This window comes from Microcebus murinus, chromosome 21, assembly GCF_040939455.1.
Source record: "Microcebus murinus isolate Inina chromosome 21, M.murinus_Inina_mat1.0, whole genome shotgun sequence".
Classification (NCBI taxonomy): Eukaryota; Metazoa; Chordata; class Mammalia; order Primates; family Cheirogaleidae; genus Microcebus; species Microcebus murinus.
Genome location: NC_134124.1, coordinates 35,712,618 through 35,730,496, shown reverse-complemented (window position 1 = coordinate 35,730,496; position 17,879 = coordinate 35,712,618). Strand labels below are relative to the sequence as shown.

The 17,879-nt window shown below is 35.6% G+C and overlaps 1 protein-coding gene across 4 annotated transcripts in view; it reads right to left on the bottom strand.

Annotated features, from left to right (window-relative positions):
- Window positions 1–3,405: 3,405 nt before the first annotated feature.
- CREBRF (CREB3 regulatory factor) overlaps window positions 3,406–17,879 on the bottom strand; it is a 56,274-nt gene continuing 41,800 nt past the window's right edge. For all 4 annotated transcript variants that reach the window (XM_075996294.1, XM_012765502.3, XM_012765503.3 and 1 more), the window contains 2 exons: window positions 13,889–14,011; window positions 3,406–6,678 (listed from right to left, as the gene is read on the bottom strand). In XM_075996294.1, the coding sequence (XP_075852409.1) occupies window positions 6,563–6,678; window positions 13,889–14,011 (239 nt within the window). In that variant the 3' untranslated portion in view covers window positions 3,406–6,562. The remainder of the gene's footprint in view (window positions 6,679–13,888; window positions 14,012–17,879) is intronic.

Below are 17,879 nucleotides of genomic sequence, written 5' to 3'. Positions count from 1 at the left end.
GGGAAAACTTATGTGCCAGGCACTTTGTACTAAGTGCTTTATGTGCGTTATCCCTCTTAACTCTCACAACTCTATGAAGTAAAAAACAAGGCAGGGAGGAATAATGACTTGCCCAGAGCAAATGGAGTTTCCAGGTCTAAGGATGTATGGTTCTTAAAATTCTGACATAACTGCCAGAATACTCTTCATAGGGCCATGTCAATGTGCACTCCCACCAGCAACATGGGCCAAATGCCCATTTCCCATGACCTTGCCAATGCAGTGTGTTAATAAATACTGGGATTTTTGTTCATCTGATTAGGTGAAAAATGCCTTATCTTATTTTGCATTTCTCTTACCATGAATGAGGTTGAGGGTCTCTTCCTATGTTTCAGAGATATTTGTATTTACTTTATTGTTTGCTCATTTTTTTCTATCAGTCTGTTGGTCTTTTTCATACCAGTTTCTAGGAGTTCTTTATATATTAGGCACATTATCCCTTAGAGATGAGTTGCAAAGCTTTTTTTGTAAAGTATATAGAATTTTGACTTGGCTTATAGTGTTTTAGCCTTAAAGATTTAAACATTTTTGTTTTACAATTTATCAATGTTCTTTTCTGATTCCCAGATTTGAGGACCAAGTTAGAAAGGTCTGCCCCACTTCCAGATATTTAAACAAATTGTTCACATTTCCTTCTAGTGTTTTTATGTTGTCTTTTAACATTTAGATCTTTATCCATTTTGAAATATTTATCAGCTTATGGTGTAAGCCATAGAACCAACCTTACTTTTTCCAGGTTACCTAGTTGTTCCAACACTATTTACTGAAGAGTACACCTTTTTCTTACTGGGTCTGAATGCCACATTTACTGTACTAAATTGTCATATATATTTGAGTCTATTTGTATACTTTCTATTCTGCTTTACTGGCCTGTCAATTCATGCACCCAAAAGGGTATTACTGGTACTATAGTACTATTGGAATAGGTTATCTTGAGAAGTGGATAACTACCTAGGTAAGCAAGAGAGAAGGAGCAGAGAAAGAAACGCAAAAACAAGAGGCAAACAATTCGGAACCTTTTCATCTTTTTTTATTTTAAATTACAAAGGATGTTGCATACACTGATGAATCTGTATCTGACTAGAAGTGCTGAGGGGTTGGAAGGTGACAGAAAACAAAGGCAACATTTGCATTGCCTTTCTTCTGAAATGAAAAACTGCACAACTATTAACCAACATTTAATAGAATAATTTTTAAACAGCTCATGCGTCAACAAGATAAAATTCTTTCTAGACAAGAGACAAGACTGAATCCAATAAAAAGTGTCATCGCTCCAGTTAGGAGGGAAAGGAAAAAAAAAAACAAAACTACAGAATATTTAATGATAGCATTACAAACAGGATCCTATGCAGCTATGCAAAAGAGGTTGCCACATCATATGAACAAATGCTTTAAATTCTTGCCCTTCCGCTCTTCTCTTGTGACTTCTGTGCTGTCAGCCCCAGTATCACTGTTAACCATAAATGCTAAGCTATAGGACAAATCCTAGGGAAAGAAGGTAAAAAAGCAGGCAGTGGAATACAGTGTCATAAAAATGTGGTGGAAAGGCAGATACAGTACACACACACACACACACTTCTGTTATTTGGTTCCGAAAAAAACAAAGGGCGAAGGGCAAGACACAGTAATCAGTCCCGCTCCTATCTACCCAGAATTTGATTAACTACACCATCATGTGTTTACATTGTTATGAAAGAGGCAAACCTAGTTCACCCAAACTTGGCACACTGAAATATCCAACTCTGATATTCTTCATTAGTCACCAAGTCTTCAATTCCAAAATACTATTTGGAAGTAGTTTTAAGGTTCTATCCCCTCACTACTACTTCCAAACCTCTCTTTTCTAAACAAAAATGGCAATTTGGCATAGTTCCGTTTCTAGGTGTAATTTCTACAATTTCAGTCAGTTTGCTGAGCATGAGGACTATGCTTCAACACATAATCCCACGTGCCTATGGAAGTGTATAACTTTCAGTAGTACATTTTCATCATCTTTCCCAACATGCTTATTCCTTAAAACGAAACAACCATTCCTACAGTTGACATTCATTGTTACATCCCAATGTGTTTGAAATATTAAAAAAAACATGGAGTCATCTTCTCGTAATGCCCTTATTAAGATTACAAAGATTACAAAAGAATCCACAAGTATTACGGCACTGTGTGAGACTTATTTGTCATGATCCGAGGGAAGAACAAGACTGCAGTTCTGTGCAAAGTTGTGGAAACGGCCTCAGTTCCATGGGAAATGGTATTCCACAATAGACTTCACTAGAAGGATAATTGAAACCTTTAACACTGAAAGCATGATTCAATGCATTCTCAAAATTCAAGTTTCAAGATTTGGAGAGATGCTAACATTCTGTTACATAACTAACTAGAAAATATTTGAACAGAATTTTAGGAAGACTATATAAAGAAAGGGAACATAAGTTTTTGTTAATTCCTGCTGAAGGCAACTTGAATTCATTTCTTAGAACATTAACTAAATCTTAGCAGCTAAAAATTTTTTAATGTATGGAATAAAGAAAAGCACATCCATTCTTGACATTTTGGTGAATAAACTAACAGCTTTATTAATGAAGGCAAACATCAGATCATTTTATGAATATTATATATAAAAAAAGAAATCCAAACTAACAGCATTGTATTTCAAAAGTACTGTACTTCTGTTTCTTTTAAAGAGACTTGTCATCTGTTTTATAAAACAAACAAAATGGGTACTCTTCTCCTAAAAAATTCTGGAAAAATGAAATAGTCAATTTCAAGCTAATGAACTGAACACATCTTTCTTTAAATGCAGACTATTGCTAGGAAGCAAATCAAGTCAAGCATCAGAAAGAAGATGTATGACAAATTCATGAAAGTCAGAGAAAAGGGATGTAGTGAAATTACTGCTTATCTTTCCCCCTCATATTCAAAGACCATTCAAAAACTGGTCTTTCGTACAAATATAAAATAACTATAAAGAGAGGGAATTTACAACAATACCCATCTGAAATCCTTCATGATGCTTTTGTTATAGTTCTGATTCTCTTACCAAAAAGGTCAAAGTTAAAGATTTAGGAAGTGGAAGGGAATGAAGACATTTAGTTTTAAATGTACAAGTAAGGCACAATATAAAGCCACATCATAATCTGTCATGAAGGATATAGGAAAGGACAAGAATCATACATGGTACAGCAGAACAAGCAATCATACTGACTGAAAAAGTGTGGCACCCAATTCAAGACTCAGACAAGATCTTTACAAGAGCAACTGGACAGCATGCTTTCATGTGGAGACAAACTCTATAAAGAATCCAGTGTATCTGAAACTAGGAAGAAAGTTTTTTGTTTTTAAATCATAGTAGTACTAGAGTCAAAGTTTATAATTGCTTTTGGAACAATGGGTTTATTTGAGGTGAATTCACAATGCCTTTACTTAAAGTAAGAGTCTGGACTTCATTATGAGTTATCTGTATACCATGTATGAACACAGAAAACCTTTAGAGAGCTCTTCTCTAATGATCTTCACCCAAAAATACATGCCACAATTTTCAAAAACAGAACATGTACAATTGTTGGGGTTTTTACATTACCCTTGTAAGATCTGTTTGTGTGATACACTAAACGTATATATTTTAATGACAATAGAGGAAGCAGATTATTACTGGCATTAAAGTACAACCATTTCTAGACGGTTTTAAATGCCACAGAGTCCCCTGGTTAAAATGTAAAGCTGCACAGCTTGCCTATGTCATCTTTATGAAAAAGTTAAAACAGCAAGAGGATTTAACTTTCACTCTACATTTTACTGCCAGGTTTTTATTTAGATCAAGTATCGCTGCAGCATTCTGACCAGCCCAGATTTAGCAGCAAATGGCAGGAATCATATAAAATGCAATTTTTTTTTAACAAAGTGCTTTTTCTAAGATATACATACATATATAAATAGGTACAAAATAAAGTGTCAACATTAAAAAGCTCAACTATTTAAAAGCTTTTAACTATTTAACTTAAGTAGTACATATAAAACACTGAAACACAAGGATATGGAATCTACTAAACAGATTCAAAGTCTTTTTTTTTGAAATGCAAGACCAAAAAATCAAATTCTGGTTTGCAGACAGGAGAAAAGTATCAAAAAACCAGAATTCCTAACAGAGCAGCTAGAAAGGGGCAATTTTATAAACCTCATCAGCTGAATCTCTATCATGAGGTGATTTTCACCTGATTGCAAAACTGCCATATTTTGGAACACTTTTCAATTTACCAGACACACTGTCAAGACTTCATATACTTCCCAGTTGCAAACCTGTGCTTTGACTTCTCCCACCTAAAAAGGAAAAACTTTAAACAATGAACTTATATTCTATTAAACCGTTACATTTGAGCTTATCATCTGTTTAGTGTGAATGCACTAACCAGGTACATTTCCACCAAACACACAGAAAAATCTTGTGCATCACAGTTCAGCTAAGGTGTTAAGACAATCCTTCTCAGTTTTTTTCATGATGTCAAAGAAGCACACAAGCAACACTGTTCAGTTGTTATTGTGTGTTCTAGAATCAAACCTTTATAAGCTATAGCTTTCATGTGCTATAGCTTACAAAAGGGGGGGGGAGAAGGAGAGAAAGTAATAGAAAAGGAAACATTTTATAAACAAAGTATAATTAAAGAATAAATTCTACAGAGGGTAATGGAGAAACAGATAATTTTCCCAGCAGCTAAGTCTGAAATTTTTGGTATTTTTTTCTTGCTAAATAGATACGTTTTTTCTTTTTTTAAGTTTTTAAGCCACCAGTTTCCAGAGTTCAAAACACAAGATTTGAGAATAAAACAGAAAGAGAAAGAGGATGGAAAGATCTGTGGGAAAGGTTTATAATGCTGCCTTGACATAAGAAATTTCTCTTCAAGAGGTAAAGCTTGAACACAGTTAAAACACTGACTAATGAAGCTGTTTCATATGAGCAAAAAAGAGCACCTAAAAACTAAATGTGTTAATGTTTCTCAATTCTAGAAACTATAGAAGAATAAGTCACATGTAAGTCTGAAGAAGCTAGTTTGAAAATACCTGTACAAAAATATAAAAATCTATAAACTTTTTTGTTTTCGTTTTAAGCTTGTGTTGATCTTTGAAAATATTACATGCACAATAATACATCAACTGGAAAAGTGGCAACTAAAGAATTAGATATTCTTAGCTTTTTTCTTTCTTTACATATATATACATAATACGATAAAAATAATCTATTTTGGTTTGGTGGAAGTATACTACAATAAGCTAAATAAACTTTTTAATTTTCAAAGTCAAAAACTATTTTACCAATAGCTTACTAAAATGAAATATATTAAAATTTCCTACAATAAGGGCAGAAATAAAAGACAGACATCTAAATGGCCACCACTTATCTACTATGGAAGCAAACTAGAGGAACAGCAAAATAATATTTGTATGTATGGATGCTCCTTCTGTAGATAATTGGACCCAAACAGAAATAAAATTCACAGTTCAGTAAGATCCCTAACCCTGACCTTTTAATTTTTTTCTCCTTTTTTTCATACATTCATACAGTATCGTGTAAGCTGTGCAAAACTTTACTTAGACTGGCAGTTTGCCATATCAGTTGCATTTGTCTTTGGTACAAAAAATAAAACAATCGCAATAATGTGCAAGTATTTGTCTTCTTCCGGTCAAGTACCGAAATATGAGTTTTCTAGAGCCATCTTTTTTTTTGTTGTTTTTTTTGTTTTGTTTTTTATACAATACACAGACTCTGTGGCATATATCTACATTTCAACGTAGTCCTATATACATTCAAAAAGTTTGAAAAAGAGTTGGAACAAAAAAACATTTAAACCCCATAATTTTTCCATCTATATATCTTGTTTTTCCTCATTAGGGTTTTCATCATACAAAATATTACCAGTTTTATAGTTTCCCCAAAATACAAGGCACAAAGAATATGCTTTTTTTCTTACTTGCACAGACAGTTTTGTATATATATATTTATATATATATATTTATATATATCATATTAAGCTCTGACAATGAACATCTAATATGGCACACAGGCACGAATGCTGGGTGTGCCACATACAAGTGAGATTAATAGTTGTGAAAAATTAGAACAGAAAGCGGTAATTCTAAAAACAATCTAAACTGACTGTTTAAAAAAATGCTTCAATTTTTTTGTGTGGTTCAGAGCATAAACCTGCCACAATACTTGGCATTTTACCATTTTACTCCTTCAAAATGTTTTGCTTTAACAGATTTTTGCAATCTGTACCTAAACGTTTACTTAAATGTATGAGCTGCAATTCCGATGCCGGTAGCAGTTTTAACCACGGTTTATGCTCTGAAAATGCAATAATCAAGTATTTTGGATCATGCTTCACCTTATGCTACTTAGTTCTTAAAACAATGTAACCTAATTGTAAATGTTTACATAATGCTAACTGACATGCAGAACAGAATGAAAATTTACAATGGATAATGTGACAAACGCAGACATTTCTGACCAGTGGTCCCATGAAGCTGATTACACTTTTGATGTTGGTATCCTTAGTCCTACAAGGCCTCCAGTGGGATTGCCTTCTGCAGTCTTCTCTAATACCTGGTTAACAAATTCTGAGGTTTGCCCAGCAACTGGGAGACCTGAAGAGAAGAATAAAAGGCACATTTAGAGACAAAAATGGAAAGGCATTAAGCAAAGGGAAGGAGTAGGAAACATGTGAATGTTAGGGGTGGCCCTCAGCTTGATACTGGTCCCAAATGAGTACTCTGTTGTTTACTACTGCAGTCCAGAAAATAATTCTATCCATCAGATTAGCAGAGGTCCTTTTTAAAGGACCAGTTCACTGTCCCTCAGACTGTTGGAGCGCCACTGGAGAGTGCAGCACACATTCCACACATGCGCACTGTGGGCCCGGGACGAGTCGGCTGCTAAGCAGGACAGGCAGTGGCAGCAAAAACACCTGATGGGCCGGATAAATGTCCTAGTTTGAGGACATCTGGATTAGAGTTTACAATTTTAAGATTAGAAGAGTCAAACCAAGAATAATCATAAAGAATGGTTAATCAAAATATTTAAAGTGGGGTAGATGAGAAATAATAACAGTCCAAACCCAAACTCACAGCCTGTGAAACATGTTTTTCCCTTTCTCTCTTCAGTCTTTTTTACCTGCTCAAATCTCTTCATGTTTCATGGGTGGGTTTCAGTTTCATGCAACTGAAATGTAGATCTGAAGGATGTTTTTAGTTTTTTTAAAATAAATATTGAATTTTATGTTCCTTTTTCTCCACTTTAAAGAAAAGTGAATGAATAAGAAATGTTGGAAGAGAAGAGGGAGAAAATGTGGGAGCAGTGTAAGTATGCTGATTTTCTCATCTTCCGTCATCTCCCACGGTGAGGTAAAAAAATACTTAAAATAGCCGGGCGCGGTGGCTCACGCCTGTAATCCTAGCACTTTGGGAGGCTGAGGCGGGCGGATTGCTCAAGGTCAGGAGTTCGAAACCAGCCTGAGCGAGACCCCGTCTCTACCAAAAATAGAAATAAATTAATTGACCAACTAAAAATATATATACAAAAAATTAGCTGGGCATGGTGGCGCGTGCCTGTAGTCCCAGCTACTCGGGAGGCTGAGCCAGTAGGATCGCTGAGCCCAGGAGATTGAGGTTGCTGTGAGCCAGGCTGACGCCACGGCACTCACTCTAGCCTGGGCAACAAAGTGAGACTCTGTCTCAAAAAAAAAAAAAAAAAAAAAAAATACTTAAAATCAGTAAACCAATAACAAGAGGTATAAGTGCATTTTTTCAAGTATTAAGAAAAAAGGGGGAGAGTGGATATAGAAATATACTTATTTAGCTTACTCACAGGAAGAAGTCAAAAGACTCAAAAGATACTGTAAGAAATAGTGACACTTGCCAGGTGCAGTAAGTGGCTCATGCCCATAATCCTAGCATTCTGGGAGACTGAGGCAGGAGGATCGCTTGAGGCTCAGTCTGGGCAACATAACAAGACCCTGTCACTACAAAAAATGCAAAAATCAGCTGGGCATGGCAGCTTTTCACCTGTGTACCAGTTACCTAGGAGGCTGAGGCAGGAGGACTGCTTGAGCCCTTTTTTTTTGAGACAGAGTCTTACTCTGTTGCCCAGGCTAGAGTGCCATGGGGTCAGCCTAGCTCACAGCAACCTCTAGCTCCTAGGCTCAAGCAATCCTTCTGCCTCAGCCTTCCAAGTAGGGACTACAGGCATGCACCACCATGCCTGGCTAATTTTTTTTATATATATATTTTTTTAGTTGACCAATTAATTTCTTTCTATTTATAGTAGAGACGGGGTCTCACTCTTGCTCAGGCTGGTTTTGAACTCCTGACCTTGAGTGATCTGCCCCCCCCCCCTTGGCCTCCCAGAGTGCTAGGCTGCAGTGAGCTATGATCAGGCCACTGCCCTCTAGCCAGGGCAATAGAGAGAGAGATCCTGTTTCAAAAAAACAACAAAAACTGATACCACCTTAACCATGTGATCAAACTTAGGATGACCAATAATGGGACAAACTGATATTATGTGCCTTGATTGATGAAATGAGGAGGATATGTGCTGCATTCTTGCAAAAAAAAATGTAACCGTATCTAATCATGAGGAAATAGATTAAATCTAAACGTTATAACTTTTTGCAAAATCAACTACCTGGTTTTTTCATTAAAAAAAAAAATAAAAAAAGACTGGCAGGCTGCCATAGATTAAAAGAGACAAAAGAGATATAACCAAATGCAATGCATGATCCTCCACTGGATCACAAACAAAAAGGCTACAAAGGACCTTACTGGGACAACTGGGGAAATTTAAATATGGATTCCATATTAGATATTTTATCAATGTATAAAAGTACCTGTATTGTGGCTGACTAGGAGAATGTTTTTGCTTTTAAAAGATACACGCTGTGGCCAGGCGAGGTGGCTCACGCCTGTAATCCTAGCACTCTGGGAGGCCAAGGGGGGGGGGGGGCAGATCACTCAAGGTCAGGAGTTCAAAACCAGCCTGAGCAAGAGTGAGACCCCGTCTCTACTATAAATAGAAAGAAATTAATTGGTCAACTAAAAAAATATATATATAAAAAAAATTAGCCAGGCATGGTGGTGCATGCCTGTAGTCCCTACTTGGAAGGCTGAGGCAGAAGGATTGCTTGAGCCTAGGAGCTAGAGGTTGCTGTGAGCTAGGCTGACCCCATGGCACTCTAGCCTGGGCAACAGAGTAAGACTCTGTCTCAAAAAAAAAAAAAAAAAAAAATACATGCTGACATAGTTACAGATGAAGAATCATGGTATTTGCAAGTTAGCTTCAAATATCCGTCTCCCCCACCACCAAAATAGGTAGGTAGAAGCAGAAATAAAGCAAATGTAGCAGAATATTAACAATTTGTGAATCAAGTTGAATGAAATGCAGATAGATGTTCACTGTACTTTTTCCCCTACTATTCTATAGGATTGAAATCTTAAATGAAAAATTGAGAAAAAAGATTAAATATACATTTTATGTTATAGTTAAAAAGGCAACCTACAAGACAAAAACACAAAGTCTGCAAATTATCAGAGGACACAAACGAAAGTGAAACCATAATAAAGGATCATATATTAAATGATTTAAAAAGGCAAAAGACCATATAAACATATCCTAGCAGATCTTTTGATGACAGAAAACCAAACATAGATCATATCAATATGTAAAAATGAGCTAAACTCACCTATTACATAACTCCAAAAATGAATAACAAAGACAATCTAAATACATGCTATATGTGAATATATAAAAATAGATTTTATGGCATGTAAATTATTCAAATTTTAATTTAACTAAAATGTTTTAAAAAGACATAATATAAAATTATTCAGAGGGACTGAAAATAAAAGCGTAGGCAAAGGGATATTCCAAAAAATAATAAAACAGCTGCATTTATGATCATGATTATAATACTAGACAAGACTGAATTTACAGCAAAAGCTGTAAATAAGACAAAATCATAATCCATATGAAGATCTTGTAGTAATAAATTCTATTCATACATCCCGGCATTCAAAAGCAAAAACACACAAAATATGAGACAGAGTTTAAGCACATTAGTGGGAGACTTTCTCTATTTTACACAGAGTAAATGGACCCCTCCCACAAAAATAAAATAAAATAAAAAAGAAAACCTAAGTAAGAAAATCTAGTTAACATATATGGGTATCTTAATATTAAACAGAAAATACATCTTCTTTTCAAATGCCCACAGAATATTTAAAATTGTAATCATGTATTAAGAAGCTAAGAAAATATTAATAAGTCACAAAAAAACTAGAGATTAGGACTAAAACTAGAAAATAATAATCCCTACCTTCTGGGAAATTTTAAATCTCCCTCAAAGAATTCTTGGCTCAAAGAGTAAATCAAACCTAAAATTTCAAAGTATTCAGAAAACAATGAAAATTTATGTAAGAATTTATATCGGCTAAGCTGGGCGAGGTGGCTCACGCCTGCAATCCTAGCACTCTGGGATGCCGAGGTGGGACGACTGTTTCAGCTCAGGAGTTTGAGACCAACCTGAGCAAGAATGAGACACTGTCTTACTAAAAATGGAAATATCAGTCTCTACCAAAAATAGAAAAATTAGCCAGGTGTCATGGCATGCGCCTGTAGTCCCAGCTACTCAGGAGGCTGACGTATGAGGATGGCTTGAGCCCAGGAGTAGGAGGTTGTTGTGAGCTACCATAACTCCACTGCAGTCTACCCAGGGCAACAGAGTGAGATTCTGTCTCAAAACAAAAAACAAAACACCTGACCCTAGAAAAGGTTGTAATCTAACAGAGATTTTAAGATTTAAGAGAATTTAATATTTAAGAAAGAAACTCCAGGCTGGGCGCGGTGGCTCACGCCTGTAATCCTAGCACTCTGGGAGGCCGAGGCGGGTGGATTGCTCAAGATCAGGAGTTCAAAAACAGCCTGAGCAAGACCCCCTCTCTACTAAAAATAGAAAGAAATTAATTGGACAACTAAAAATATATATACAAAAAATTAGCCGGGCATGGTGGCACATGCCTGTAGTCCCAGCTACTTGGGAGGCTGAGACAGGAGGATCGCCTGAGCCCAGGAGTTTGAGGTTGCTGTGAGCTAGGCTGACGCCACGGCACTCACTCTAGCCTGGGCGACAAAGTGAGACTCTGTCTCAAAAAAAAAAAAAAAGAAAGAAAGAAAGAAAGAAACTCCAAGGTATTTAAACTGGTCCAGGGGAAATTCTGAGAAGATGGCTGTATGGCAACATAGATTTTTAATCTCCATATATTAATAAAAACAGAACAACTAAATGGTAAAACTATAAACCCATGGAAAACATTCACAAGCAACAAGGTATCCCCAGGAACCCCAACATTCAAAAGGGTGGGAAAAAACTATCAAAAACTATAAGAACTGCACAATATCAGCATTATCAGTATTCATGTAGGATGAACCAAAAGGAGTGATGGACCTGCGAACAAAAGAAATCTAAAATAGCCAATAGGTTACTCAACTGGAAAACACAGGAGGCCAACTTGATAACCGCAACTGCAGCTATGAGAGATTTTCTCTAACCTAATAATGAGGATAAGGTTAGTGCAAGGGGCCCCTAGTCTAGCCTCTGGGAACTCAGAAAATGGAGCAACTAGGATTCTTATAGGACAAGAGCCAGCACTGATAAGAAACCTCTGGAGTTAGAATTAAAATTGAGCAAAAAAAGACAAAAGAAAGAAACGGTCCAGATAAAATGAGGGAGGGAAGCAGAACAAGAAATCTCAGAAAGCAAGCTGCCATGTCTTTTAAAATTAGCTGAAAAGCAGAGACTTTGAAAAGCTAGAAAAGCTATTTTATTTTATTTTATTTTTTTCTGAGACAGGGTCCATCACAGCTCACTGCAACCTCCATGCCTTGGGCTCAAGTGATCCTCCTGCCTCAGCCTCCTGAGTAGGTTAGGTTACAGGTGTGAGCTGCTGCAGTCAGCCTACAAAAGCTATTTTAAACCAACCCTTTTTTAAAAAGTTTAAACCAGATGCAGTTCCAGCTACTCAGGAAGCTGAGGCAGGTGGATCACTTGAGGTCAGGAGTTCAAGATCAACCTAGGCAAGACAGTGAGACCCTATCTCTAAAAAATATTTTTTTAAATGAGCAACAGAAAAATATCATAGTCAGAATTCCATAAAAAGTTTTTCTAAGAAAAAGAGAATAAGAACATTTCTACAAACAATGAGAACATACCTAAAGACATGACCACAAAATGGATAGAAACAGGCTACTGTTATTTCAAAATGAATTATAAAACATTAAAAGCCACAAGACATGAAAGAACATAAATCAGAAATACAAAAACTCAGAAATAAGCTGACAGAACTCAGAAAATAATTAGAAATAAAAGAAAAAATTCCTGAAATTAAAAGGAACACAAGAGCAGCAAATAATGCTTTAAGAGAAACAGAGGATGAAAAGAAGAAATAATTTAAAAATAAAAAAGAAAAGAAGAGATAAAAAAGATTTGAGAAAAAGTGACAAATACTGAAGATGGGCAAAGAAGATCCAACCTGTAGATAATAAAAGTCTTTGTGGAAGAAAAGCAAAGGAAGGGAATAGGTCAAATACTAAAAAGATTTGAAACTACATATTGAAAAAACACAAAGTGTACGTGAAAATATTAACCTAAAATGACCAACTCTAAGACAAAGTATAGTAAAAATCACTGGCATTTAAAGAAAAAAAATCCTCTTAGCGCTTAGGCAAAACCAGCACATTATTTACAAGGAAAACATAATTAGGCAATTACTGGCTTTTCAATAGGAATGCTTTCTGCCAGAACAAAATGGAGAAAAACATTCAATATACACTCAAGGAAAGAAAATGTGAGTCAAGGATTTTCCATCTGGTAAAACTGACTTTCAAGCTTATCAACATACAAGACTTTAAAACAAAAAATAAAAAGGTAAAAATAATTTTTTCTTATATTAAATTTCCCCCTATACCTAACAAAGGAAGACTGAAAATGCTTTTAAAGAGAAAAGAAAGAAATGCTTTGAAAGAATACATAAAACATTAAAAATAGCACAAATCCATTTGAAGAAAAAGGCAAGCACTGAATTAATCTACACTGAAGTGGGAAATAAGCGATTGTTTTAAGAAAATACTGATGTTTAGGGTCTACTATTCAACTAAGACTGTTTTCAATATAAACAAAGTTTTCTTCAAGATAAACATTTGACCTTTTATTGTGTTAATTTAATTTTTGGATTTTCAAAGAGTGTATTATGCTGTGATGCCCTTGGGATGCCACTGATCTGTAAGGTGATTTGCTCCTATGGCAGCAAAGCTGTTGTGCCTCTCGAGTTCTCATGTCTAGCCATCTCTCTCCTCCCTGTCAGCTGCCAGTCTGATTGGCTTCTGGATGCCCGCCTCTCTGATCCTCCCCACATTGTGCTATCTATTCAGGGATGGGAAACTAGATGGCCAAGTTTGTTAAAATCATGTGAAATGTACTACTGAGTAAAACAAATATGAATCTCTACTAAAGTGCAAACTGCAGGCTTGACAGCTCAGGGACCTTTTTCCCCCTATAGAAGCTTAGAGTTGCTAGAAGTCTGTTTTACTTCAGTTAAAACTGTTTAATGATTAAGTCTAAATTACAAATTATGGTAACCAGCAGTACATGTTTATGGACAATAAATCTCAAAATATAAAACTACTCATAAAGGAGAATAACTACAATGAGAACATTTGACTTTTTCCTTAAACTAAAAGAACTTCTAATATTCCCTTGAATTATAATTCTATGCTACATGTTATTATTTGTTTATGAATTCTTCTTACCAAGAGTATCTTTAATGAGGATTTCAAGCTTCTGGCCCATGTTGGGTCCTCTTTCCTCTCTTGGATTCTGTACCCGGTTTACAATCTCTTGTTTGATAGAGTTGATTACAAACAATAAATTATCTGTAAGACAGAACAAAACACTTGGAATATTTCATTAACATGGAAGAATTTCCTTTAATTATGTAATAACAGATACTCAATTAAAAATGGCGAACATGTAAGAACATTAAGTAGTGATAGTTATATGCTTTCTATCTAAAGAGACTAACTTCGAATGATGTGGCTTTTTTTTCTTTTCTAAAACTGCTTGTTTCTACAAATGTATTTTTTGTTTTTACACCCTAATATCATTGAGCATTTTTGATAACACACTGTAGCTGGACATAGTGGTGCGCACCTGTAATCTTAACTACTCAGGAGGCTGAAGCGGGAGGATCACTTGAGGCCCGGAGTTTGAGACAGTTAGTATGCTAGGATCACACTTGTAAATAGCCACTGCACCCCAACCTGGGCAACACAGAAAGGCCAATCTCTAATTTTAAAAACAATTAAAAAAAAAAGATAACACATTGTTGACATGCATCAATGTCCACTACCCTGTAAGCAACTAGTCTTCACTGCTTTAAGATTGATAGCGCCTACTATATCAAAGCACAGGACCTTGGTAAATAATAAACAAGTCCTTCAAAGACAAGAGCTTTGAAAACAAATTTTCCTACCTTAAGAAGCTTAAAAACAAACAAACAAACAAAAAGTTTAAAGTTGACCTAAATTAAATAGAAGGGCGACAATAAAAAATATAAATCAATGCAACAGAAAAACAAATATACACAATAAAGAAAATTAACAAAACCAAAATCTGGTTCTTTGAAAAGAACAAAAAAAATTGAAAGGCAAAACAAAATTGACAGTCCCTCCTCCCAGGTAGACTGATCATGAAAAATTAGAGATAACTCTAATCACCTGTATATGGAATTAAAGAGAGGTTATCACTTTAGAATCTATAGACAGCAAAAGGATAATAAAATATTATGCTAAAAAGTCAAGAACTTGGATGAAATGGACAAATATCTTCAAAATGCAACTTAAAATTGACACGAGAAGAAATAAAAAAATCTCAATAGCCTATTTCTAGTAAAGGAATTGAAGTTACCAAAAATCTTCCCAAAAGAAAATTCAGAGAATTTTAATGTCAAATTCTATCACAGATACAATGAAAAAATAAAATTGATCTTATCAAACTTTCTCAAAAAGTAGGAAGAAAAATCATGGCCCAATTCATTCTATGAGGCCAGTATAGCCCTAGGACCAAAACCTTACAAAGATATTACAAAAAATAAAGAAAGAGGCCGGGCGCGGTGGCTCACGCCTGTAATCCTAGCACTCTGGAAGGCCGAGGAGGGCGGATTGCTCGAGGTCAGGAGTTCGAAACCATCCTGAGCAAGAGCGAGAGCCCGTCTCTACTATATAAATAGAAAGAAATTAATTGGCCAACTAATATATATAGAAAAAAATTAGCCGGGCATGGTGGCGCATGCCTGTAGTCCCAGCTACTCGGGAGGCTGAGGCAGGAGGATTGCCTGAGCCCAGGAGTTTGAGGTTGCTGTGAGCTAGGCTGATGCCACAGCACTCACTCTAGCCTGGGCACCAAAACAAGACTCTGTCAAAAAAAAGAAAGAAGGAAAAGAAAGAAAAGAAAGAGAGAGAGAGAGAGAGAGAGAGAGAGAGAGAGAGAGAGAGAAAGATCACAGACCAATATCTCTCTTGAATATAGACACAAAAGTCCTTAAGAAAGCATTACCAATGGAATCCAACAAAACTATTAGAATAGAATACTATAAAATATTAGCAATAGAATCCAACATAAAAAGGAAAATGCATCATAACCAAATAGAGTTTATTCCAATAATGCGAGGTTGGTTAACAATCAAAAATAAATTAATGTAATTCACTACCTTAACAGGTAAATATGTGATATATTAACAGAACAAAGGAGAACAATACATGATTGTTCTAATAGGTGCAAAAAAAAAGCATCAATACCCATGCATGATAAATGAAACTAGGAATATAAAGGAACTACCTTAAAATGATAAAAGGTATGTCATCTACAAAAAAGCACATAACCATAATCATACCTACATGTATGTAAAAGATTTCCCCCTGAGGTTGTAAACAAGGCAATCACCACTTTTATTCAACATTGTGGCCAGATGTCTTAGACATTACAATAAGGCAGAAAAATAAAAAGGATAAAGATCAGAAATAAACCACCCCTATTAGCAGATAGTGACTGCTGAAGTAGGAAGCAAGGAATCTACATATCCGCTATTGGAACTAATAAATACACTTAGCTATTTATTAACTAATAAATCACAAGATACAAGAGTAAATACACAAAAATTCATTTTTATATATTAGTAGCAAATAGCTCAAAAATATAATTTCAAAAACAATCCCATTTATAGCAACACTAAAAATATAAAATGCCCAGGATTACATCTAACAAAAGATGTTCGAGCACTCTACACTGAAAACTATTAATATAAAACATAGCAGAGATAAATTAAAGATTTAGCTAGATGGAGAAAAATACCAGGTCCATGGATTGGAAGACTCCATTTTAAGATAGTAATTCTCTCCAAATTGATTCACAGATTCAAAGCAATCCCAATGAAAACTCCAGTAAATATTCTGGAAAAAGTGATTAACTGATTATAAAATTTATATAGACATGCAAAGGACCTAGAATTGCCAAAACAACTTTGAAATAAAAGAACAAAATTGGAGGAACTAGAATAATAGGAACTTGACTGGGCCCAGAGGCTCACGCCTGTAGTCCTAGCACTCTGGAAAGCCGAGGCAACAAGATCAGCCTGAGCAAAAGCAAGAGCAAAACCCTCATCTCTACTAAAGATAGAAAAAAAAACCCAGCCAGGTGTGGTGGGGTGTGTAGTCTTAGCTATTTGGGAGGCTGAGGCAGGAGAATTGCTTGAGCCCAGGAGTTTGAAGCTGCTGTGAGCTAGGCCAATGCCACAGAACTCTACCCAGGGCGACAGAGTGAGACCCTGTCTCCAAAAAAAAAAAAAAACAAGAAAGAAAAAAAGACTGATGTTAGAATAACAAGAACTAGCACTACCTGACTTCAAGATTTAGTATAAACTACTATAATCAAGACGGTTTTGTATTCAGATAAAGACAAACAGGTCAATGAAAAGAATACAAAGTCCAGAAGTAGCCCCATATATAAATGGTCAACTGACTGAACACAGGTGCAAAAACAACGTAGTAGGGAAAGTCTTTTCAATCAACGGTGCTTGATCAACTGGATATTCATGTGGAAAAAATAAATATCATCTATTACCTCACACCATACACAAAAATTGACCTAGAATAGATTATAAGCCTAAACACAAAACTTAAACTACACAAATTCTAAGAGAAAATATACAAGAAAGTATTTGCAATTTTGGAGTTGACAACAGTTTCTTAGGACACAAAAATCATGAAACATGAAAGGAAAAAGTGACAAATTGAACTTCATCAAAATTTTAAATGTTTGCTCTTTGAAAGATACCAAAACAAAAAAGCAAGCCAAAGACTAGGATAAAATAATTTCAATACATATATCAAATAGCTTGTATCCAGAATAAAAAAGAAACCTTTAGAAGAGAAATCAATTTTTTTAAATGGCAAAATATTTGAATAGGCTGGGTGCAATGGCTCATGCCTGTAATTCCAGGGTTTGGGAGCCCAAGGCAAGGATCACTTGAGGCCAGGAGTTTGAAACCAGTCTGGGCAACAGAGCAAGACCCTGTCTCTACAAAAAATTAAAAAAAAATTAGATGGATGTGATGGTGCACACCTATAGTTCCAGCTACTCAAGAGGCTGAGGTAGGAGGATCGCTTGAGCCCAGGAGTTAGAGGCTGCAGTGAGCTATGATTGGGTCACTGTACTCTAGCCTGGGTGACATAGCAAGGCCTTGTT